This window comes from Austrofundulus limnaeus, unplaced genomic scaffold (assembly GCF_001266775.1).
Source record: "Austrofundulus limnaeus strain Quisiro unplaced genomic scaffold, Austrofundulus_limnaeus-1.0 Scaffold4, whole genome shotgun sequence".
Taxonomy (NCBI): Eukaryota; Metazoa; Chordata; class Actinopteri; order Cyprinodontiformes; family Rivulidae; genus Austrofundulus; species Austrofundulus limnaeus.
In genome coordinates, this window is record NW_013952406.1 from 1,627,992 (window position 1) to 1,637,038 (window position 9,047).

The 9,047-nt window shown below is 39.8% G+C and overlaps 1 protein-coding gene across 1 annotated transcript in view; it reads right to left on the reverse strand.

Moving 5' to 3' along the window:
* itgb3a (integrin beta 3a) overlaps nucleotides 1-6,103 on the reverse strand; it is a 16,413-nt gene extending 10,310 nt beyond the window's left edge. The window contains exons 1-10 of the mRNA XM_014022783.1: nucleotides 5,766-6,103; nucleotides 4,055-4,140; nucleotides 3,658-3,862; nucleotides 3,332-3,584; nucleotides 3,097-3,259; nucleotides 2,870-3,031; nucleotides 2,688-2,783; nucleotides 1,167-1,256; nucleotides 921-1,055; nucleotides 422-851 (exon numbers count right to left, since the gene is read on the reverse strand). Coding sequence (XP_013878237.1) covers nucleotides 422-851; nucleotides 921-1,055; nucleotides 1,167-1,256; nucleotides 2,688-2,783; nucleotides 2,870-3,031; nucleotides 3,097-3,259; nucleotides 3,332-3,584; nucleotides 3,658-3,862; nucleotides 4,055-4,140; nucleotides 5,766-5,832 — 1,687 coding nt within the window. The 5' untranslated portion in view covers nucleotides 5,833-6,103. The remainder of the gene's footprint in view (nucleotides 1-421; nucleotides 852-920; nucleotides 1,056-1,166; nucleotides 1,257-2,687; nucleotides 2,784-2,869; nucleotides 3,032-3,096; nucleotides 3,260-3,331; nucleotides 3,585-3,657; nucleotides 3,863-4,054; nucleotides 4,141-5,765) is intronic.
* Nucleotides 6,104-9,047: the final 2,944 nt, after the last annotated feature.

The window sequence follows — 9,047 nt, forward strand, 5'->3', positions numbered from 1 at the left end:
CCCCCAAGGTACGACTCTCGGACCCCTGGGGGTCCTGGGACCCATGTTTGAGAACCTCTGCTATAAATGACACAATTTTGTGGCACATCAACATGCTCGAAAGCGATGAAGCAGGTTGGGAGGTGGGTTATTTRATTTTATTTATTGGGCTTTTTTACGTCCTACAGGCTCTGAGATGTGAAAAATGTTGAAAATGAGTTTTAAAACACATTTTTCATTTCTCTATACAACCGTATTCCTGCAAAATGGGTGAAAATTTGTGTAATTAACGGACAAAACGTACAATTGACATGTACGTTTTCTAAAAGCTCCGCCCACACACCAAGAACCTCCCACTTCCTGTCTGCAGAGACCCTCTTCTGTTCAGTGTCAGAATCAAAGCACACGACTGAAGCAGTGAAAACGAGGTGTGTCCACTCACCAGAGCACAGGACCCCCTTGAAGCGCAGACAGTTGAAGTCGTCACACTCGCAGTACTTCCCCCACACCTGACCGAAGTCGTTAGCGTGACAGGAGCACTGTCCGCACAAGCAGTCGCCTCGCCCGCTGCACATCGGGCCCCCTGATTTTGGGACGCAGTTGGAATCGTCGGAGGAGCTGGAGTCCTCCAGCGAGCACTCGCACCGCGGACCCAGCCGACCTTGGTGACACTGGCAAACGCCGCACTCGTAGGTTCCGTTGCCGCCGCTGCAGACCACACTGTCGGGCACCGCCTTCGCCTCGCAGTCGCAGCCGCAGGCGAAGTCCACCCTGACCTCCAGGGAGTCCTTGAAGCCCAGAGGTTTGAGGGTAAAGGTGCGGCTCTTCTCTTTAGGGCAGCCACGCAGCTGAGCCTCYACGCTGAAAGACACCTACAGAAAGGAAACTGTTCAGGTCAGAGACGTCTGTACGAATTAAAACAAATCAAAAACGATGTGTACCGTGTCCCCAATCTTCAGTCCAGAGCAGGACTTGAGTCCAGGGATGATTTCTCCGTTCAGGCAGGTGGCGTTGAAGGACAGATTCAACTCATCTGGGACTCCCAGCAGCTCCAGCTCCACTTTAGAGCGGATTTTCTGCTCGCATAAACTCATGGTTATCATTTCAGTCAAAATATACAAGACACATTCTCCACATACTAAACAACAAAAAGTTTATTATTATTATTATTATTTATTTATTTTTACCGCATATGCATCCTCAATCAGCTGGATTACATTCCCAGAGTCATCTGACAGCATTCCCACAGTCGTCCCAGGCATGATCTGACTGTACTCCTGGAGTGGAGAATAAAACACATGGTTGTAAGAGGATAATCCAGATTATTTTAATGTCGTATAATGAAGAATACATGAGTCAACAATAAATCTATTTTATTTTATTTCTATACTTTTTTCCAACTACTGCAAACTTTGTGCTACTTTGTTGTGTAAAACAAAATGTTCAGCTTGTTTAGTAGACAATTGTTTTGCTTCATTAAACTTGGTCCATGTTTGTCTTCACTTGCTACTTTTAGCTTTTGGCCAGGATTTTTTTGGGAGCTCTTCGCTAAAATTTTGCTACTGTTGTCATTTGCTTTTTCTCTCTGTTAGTGAGGCTTTCGCTTTCAGGTTCTATCTAGCATTTTTCCACTTTTAGCCTTTTGCCACTTTTGGCTTCCCTTATTAAACTTGAGTTTTATCTAATGATTTGCTACTTTTAGTTAGCTTTTTGTCACTTTTAAGCCTCTTTCACAAGACAGTTCCACAAAATCACAGACCAGTCCAGCTTTAAGCTCCCTCGGGTCATTACAAAGTTTCTGTTCTGTGTCATCTTTAATAATCCTTCGGTGATAAATCTGTTGATCAGTCACTTACTGATCAACTTATTTTAATTTTCTGAGCGCAGAACCGCGGGTGCAGCCCGCCTTGGGCCCGGCTCTGATGGGGGCTCGCTGTACTCGCCGTTCCTCCTTTGTGTTTTTTCTGGTTAGCTTCCCAGTTTTAGCTAGCTATTTTGTTGGCCATTTGTCACTTCTAGCTTACCTTTATTAACCTTGAATTTTAGCTGGCTATTTGCTACTTTTAAATAGCCTTTTGCCACTTTATTAAACTTGAGTTTTAGCTAGCCCTTTGTTAATTTTAGCTTTTAACAAATGTTGTGCTGCAGTTAGCTGTCAAATGGGGACTTTGATAAATGCGCTGCTCGATCCTGGCAGTGCGTGGGTCAGGTTTTTGAGATTTTTTTCGCTCGTTTTCGTGCTTACCCTCCGCTTAGCATTTCAAAATCTATGTTAAGGTTTTATCTACCGTTTGTTTTCTGCTTTGGTTTGAAAAATCATTGTGAAATTGTGACGTGCACTATGTCTATGGAGCGCCGCACTTTTTAAAATGTTATAATGGAAGTCAATGGAGAAATTGCTTCCTAATTTTCATCCTTTAAAGACCTCTAAATCCTTACTGGGTGGTCCGATTATAAAAAAAACTAAATTGTTTTGGAATCTGTACATAGTCTTACTAGTACAAAAATGAAAAACAGCTCTTAAGTTTGAAAATTTTATCAAAGTCCCTATATCAATGTCCAGCTTTTAGCATTTAGCTAGCATTTTGTTGAGTTTTGGTTTTTAACTATCCATTTATTTTGTTTTTTCTTTGATAACTATAATAATAGTTTTAATTCAGCTCTCATCGTTCACACTGCAACACTTTAATGAACTTTTTGTTTTTTACCTTGTAAAGAGGCACAACGTAGCTGGTCACAGCAAAGATCAAATTGATGTTGTTTTCAGACATCTTGTCTGTTATGAGAGCCAAGGAGGGATAATCCTGGAGAACAGGAGGATCAGTTTCTGTCGAACAGAACCTAAAACCAATCAAATCTGAATTTAAACAGTTTAACTTCTCCCTCCTACCAGCACGGCGGATTTGTTGAAAACGTTGTTGTCGTCGAGGTAACACTGCCCATCATTGGGCTGGACGATGCCGGCTATACGTGCATCGAGAGCCGTGTGGGTTTTGGCGTCCGTGGTCAACACCAGAAGATGAGAGGCATCTGGACGCCAGCCGATCTTGTCCTAACGAGGAGATTAACGTGAGACTGCAGGTGTAGAAACGGCATGTGGAAGAGCGTACACTGTACCTTGCACACCACCGCCTGGATGACGGCGTCGAATCCACCCTCGGGAGCGTCTCTATTTCTGGACACCTTCTGCTTCTTCACTTCCTCTGTGAAGCGAGACACCTGCTCCGTCAGCGGCAACACGTGCCTGTAGCCGAACTGAGCCATGCACTGATCACCTATGCTGTTAATAAGTGAGCAAACAAGGTCAGAGGGTTGTTCGAACTAAACCAAACAACCGAACGCAGCTACGTACTCAAAGCAGGGGTTCGGGATGGCCTGTGGAGGGTAGGTGTACATGTACGGCATGCTGGTCTTGTCCACAAACGCTCCAAAGCCCATGCGCAGTTTGCTCGTGGTCTTGCCCATGGTCTCGGCGAGCTTGTTTCCCAAGGTGACCAGGCGATCCAAGTCATCTTTCATCGAGTACGAGAGGTCCATCAGGTAGTAGAGGTCCACGGGGTAGTCTTCCACCTGCTTCACTGTCACCGTAAACACCTTGGAGTCTCCTGGAAACCGAAGAGAGAAATCTTTACGATAAAATTAATCAGAGGTGATCTGAGCTCGGGAGCGAGGACCTACCTGGTCTTAACTTCATCTGGAGTTTCTGAGGCCGGACCTGAGTGACGTCATCAGCCGCACCTGAAGCCTTGTCGCTGAGGGGAACGTCCTTCAGGACGGTCAAAGTGCTGGAGGGGAACTCCAGAGCCGCCGAGCTGCACCCCTCTTTGAGCAGGTTCTCTTTGACGTCACAGCGAGAAAGACCGGACCCCCCGACCCCAAACTCCTAAACACACACATGGATTCTGTCAAACGCTGGTAAAACAGCAGCGTTAACTGTTAACGCTACGAATCACAACAACGGTCATCAAACAGAGCAAGGAGGGGAAAAAATGCAGTTGAGAAACAGATTCTCTGTTTCTACTTGATTCAGGAGCTCTAATGGGAGGAGCAGCTAAAGTTTCCGAGGTGTTTTTACCTCCTGAGAGCACCAGGCGCAGCTCGGATGAACGGCGAGGCACTGCTGACAGGTGGTGACTCCTCGGGACGTGCAGACGTTGGAACCTGAGGAATCAGCACCAAACAAACGAAACAACGAAAGAAATGTGAGCAAAATGACTCGGCTGAAACCTGTGGAAGGAGTAAGACAAGCTAAATCAAGCAGAGCAGAAGCTAAAAGTATCTGAACACAGCTAAAAGTGAAAATAAGCAAACCTTTCAATAAAAGTCAAAGCTAAAACTAGCAAAACAACAACCAACGAAACAAAGCTAAAAGCTAAAATCAGCAAATTTGTGTCTATAAAGCAAAATAAGAAAAAGAGTTTTTATTAAGAATACTGTAGCTTAAGTTTTAAAGAGCAAAACAGTAAAAAAGTAGCTGCCCTGCAGCTAAAATCTAAAATTAGCAGCAACAAAGGGACACGCTTAAAACAAGTATAGCTAAAACTGTAGTTAATAGCTCAAATTAGCTAAAACAACAAAAAAAAAACTTTAATTAGTTCAACCAAGTCTAAAAACTAAGATTAGCTAAAACTGCAGATAAAAGCTATTTCAAACAAAAATGCAGCCAAAGTTAAAAATAGAAAATAACAAGCAAAACGGTGCACAAAAATCCAAATTTAGCAAAACTTTAGCAAAAAGCTTCAATTTAAAAAAAAAAAACAGTAGCTGAAACCATTGTTAAAAACTAAAATTAGCTACAACTGCAGCTGTATTAAAACAAATAGCCAAATTTAACTTAAGCTAAACGTTAACATTAACAAAGGAGTAAAAGCTAAAAGAAAAACAACAGCAGCTGAAATCAAAAGCTACAATATAAAATAGCTACAAATTTATACCAGCAAAAAATGTAGCAACAAGCAAATGTTTGGAAAACTGCAGATAAAGTTAAAACGCAATAGCCGACAAGTAGCCCAAATCCAAATGAAGCAAAACTCTAAAAGCTTAAATTGTCTAAACGTAGCTAAATGCTACATCAGGCAAACCAGGAGCTAAAAGGCTAAATGTAGCAGCAGAAATGTCATGAATGATCTCTGGGATGTGTGGAAGCCATGTGAACAGTTTTGGTTTTTAAGCTGTTTTTATGTGGTTTCAGCTGTTCCTGGGGGGTCTCCTACAGCAGGGTGGGCAGGTGGACTCTGAGGGAAGTTATCTTCAAACCTTTAAAGTGTAAATAAATAAATAAATAAACCTATCTGTTGCTGCTGTTACACCTGAACTTCACCTTTACAATAAAGTCTGTTTTTATTCTGTTCTAACTTAAAAAGAAAACTCCACCTGTCTTTGTTTTTATAATCATTTTTACAAATCTGGAGCTTTTTCTGATTTTGATAAAATTCTCAGATCAAAAAAAAACAAAAAAAACAAATCAGATTTATTAAATTAAGTAGTGATCTGTATTTTTAGTTGTTTTTTTTTTCAGCTGCAGCAGAGAATATGAGGAGGTCACCTCGCCCTGCAGAAACACATCCAGCACTTTTCCCTCCCTTATAAGGAGAGGTGGAGGGATCCCTGGAGTCTCATCCTGTTTAACTGCATTTATATTTTTAAGAGTTATGATAAATGACTCTGATCAGCAGTAAATGTGGCACCATAGAGCTGGAAAACGCCCCTCAGCAGGTGAAACTTCAGAAAACTAGACCCAGAAATAATAATAATAAATATGAAAAAATAATAAAAACAAATCTTACCAAAGACGTTTGAAGCTGAAGATAAAAAGAGGACGAGCACCGCTACACGGTCTGATGAAGACCCCATGACTGGCGCGGATCTGAGCCGGTTTCAGATGGTCCTGGTCCTGATCCAGTGAGTGAAACTCTTCCTCCTGTCAGCTGAAGACCTGCAGGACGTYCTGACAAGCTGAGACCCGTTTCTGTGGGCCGACACACCGTCTGATGGAGCAGAGCTCAAACTGCTCACACACAAAGTTTGATTTGTTGTTTTTATTGTGAAGGAAGACCTCATCACTATGTTGTTTTGTTTTACTTCCTGAAAGCAGAAAAAAATGCAAACGTAAATATGAAAATTATTCATGCTAAATAAAGTAATAATAATGCCCAAAAAAGAAAATTAAATTACCTCTAAAATCTAATAATGCTTGACATATAATTCTTTAAGCTCAGCTCCTCCCTTTTCACTGTAAAAAGCATTACAAGCACTAATCCTGTTTTTTTACGTTTGTCATTTAATAATTTACTAATTTGGTCAGAATTTGATTGAAACTGTAGTTTTAAACTTTATTAATTACGGTTTTAATGCAAGAAAAACAGTTTATGAAGGTTTCAGAGTTTTACTGCGCCCTCTGCTGGACACAACAGGCCACTGCAGGAAACATTCAAAAGCTGGTTGTAAAATGTAAAAACTGGAAAAATCTACAACTTTCACCTAAATGTTTGGCATTATTGTTCATATAAAATATAAATACGATATTGATGTTTGATTATAAATGAAGGAGAATAACTCATAATGATTAATACAGTTCTTATTTGGTTATTATTACTCAGTTCAGTGGTCGATGACTGTACAACAATGACTACAACTCAGACGATTTTATATATTTTGAGCTAAAACTTGGTGTGAAAGTCGAACATAAAATGAGGCAGGAGATACGCATTGTTTCAAGGAAAAACAGGCCTTTATTTCAGTTTATTTTTAGAGGACAGAGATGCCAACCCTGCCCAGAAACCTGATAATAAAAGATCTAACTCAGTGTTTGCCAGCTTCTAAAACAAGAGACAAATAAACCTCTGAGGAAAACGAGGCAGAAAGTCGGATGAAAGTTCAGACTGTTCCACAGAAATCAACTTAAGTGGAGTGTGAGGTGGGGCCCGCCGAGGCAGACGGTGCTCCTTGTCTCCTCACTTGTCCATTTATTGAATCTTGAGCCGTGCGCCCGCTCCCATTCTTCAGCCTGTTGCTAAGTTACTGCCTCCCCAGTTCAAGAACTGCTGCAAAGAAGAAGAAGTGACAGAAATAGAGAAATAAGTAGGAAAGCTATAATAGTTAACTGTTCTGCTGGCATCAGGCTGTCGGTGTAGGTGGAGATAATGCACAAGTAGACTGTCAGGAATGAAAACCCTGCTCCAGTAATGACTGATTCAAATCTACTGGACCCCAAAAATCACCTGTGATGAACACCCCCCCCACCCCGAATAAAAAAAACTAGACCAATTAAGAGTGAACAAGAAGGGAGGCTGGAGGGGTCCTGACCCGCCTCACAGATCTAAACAGATGAATCAGGATTAACTGCAGCAGCTTACTCCTTCCTGTTTGGAGGGGTTTGATGGGGTCAACAGGGGGGAACACAAGTTTTTCTTTGGTTCCATGAAACGCACCCCACCAACGCAGACGAGAGAGAATCTGTTTATCTCTGATCCCCCTGCAGCCCCTCTGGATGTGAGCCGCAGGGAAGAAGAAAGTCAGGATGTTTATTTGTGACGTTTATTCTGTGATTTTTTTCATTTTTTCAGCCCTTTTTTGCTCATATTCTCTGYTCCTCAGTCCTGCCACACCTGCAGCTCCTCCTCACCTCCTCATCAGCCTCGTTCACTCATCCTCTGTGCTCTTCTTGTAAAGTGTTTTTGTTTTGTAATTAAAGGGAATCTTGACAAAGAAATAAACATTAGAAATGAGCATTTTCTCTGAAAAAAGTTGAATGACTTGGCGATGAAGCTGGAAATAAGTTGAAGAAAATCACAAGGTAAAAGTTAAAAGTAGGCAAAAAAAAAAAACAGTGATGTATAAAGTACCACAAAGTGATAATTGAGTAAAAGTACAAGTATCTTACCAAAAAGTTACTTTGGTAAAAGTTAAAGTCTCCTATAGGAATATTACTTGAGTAAAAGTTTTAAGGTATTTGATATTTCTGTACTTAAGTATTAAAAAATAAAGTATTGATTTAAACTGAGCAGTTAGATTTTACTTAATGACATTTATTAGGAGGTGACCTCCTCAAAAAAATTATTTTAGAAATGACTGTCTTGTTAAAATAATTAATTTATATTAATTTATATATCAAGGCTGCACAAATATTTTCCCCAAATTGAAAATTTATCTGAGGGCTGCGGCCAAATGTAATATAATTCATGAAATACAAATACTGTACTTCTACAGTACTTTTTATTTTAATGATGATGTCCTGCTGCAGTGTGACATGATTTGTTTGTGTACAAACTAATACGGTATCAGAGTTTTAAATATTTATACTTCTCTTTCAGTCACAGTTAAATTCACTGTGGGAGGCACAAATATGGATAGTATTTATATTTTTTAGAATAATAAGCTGCAATAAAAACAAGCAAAAATGAAATAAAAGTAACAACTTTTTACTTCTTGCCTTTTTAAAAATGTAAGAAGTACAGATAATTGTGTGAAAATGTTAGAAGTAGAAGTAAAAAGTAGACTGAAATATAATTACTCAAGTAAAGATATCCAAAAATTCTACTTAAGTACAGTAAAGAAGTATTTGTATTTAGTTACTTTACAATTCTGAAAAAAAAAACAAAAGAAGCAAATGCTATGCTAAAAGTAGCAAAATGATGTCTTAAAGCTAAAATGTGCTAAATTCTGTCTAAAATGCTTTTTAAAAGTAGCTGAATGAGCTGGAAGAAGTTTCTTAAAACAAATTTCAAAGAAAGTAATATTTTTTAATAGAACTGAAGAGGTTTCAGTATATCTCTTTGGTGAAAATCTTTATAAATATAATAATAAAAAAAATGAAATAACCAGAAAGGTCCTGCTGAATGAGCTGAATGTTTTGATGTATCGGTGGCTAAAATAACACAAAGCCTTTTAAACAAGTAAAAACATGAGGAAGCCGAGTCAGCATATATAAACATCTGAAAACAGACGAAGAAATAAAAAGCGTGCAGCGTTTGGTTCTTGTTGTTTTAAGAGAAATGGGAAAACAAACTGAAGTGAAGAGAAGAAACAAGGAAGACAAATCTGCATAAGAGAGACGTGTCTGAATGGAA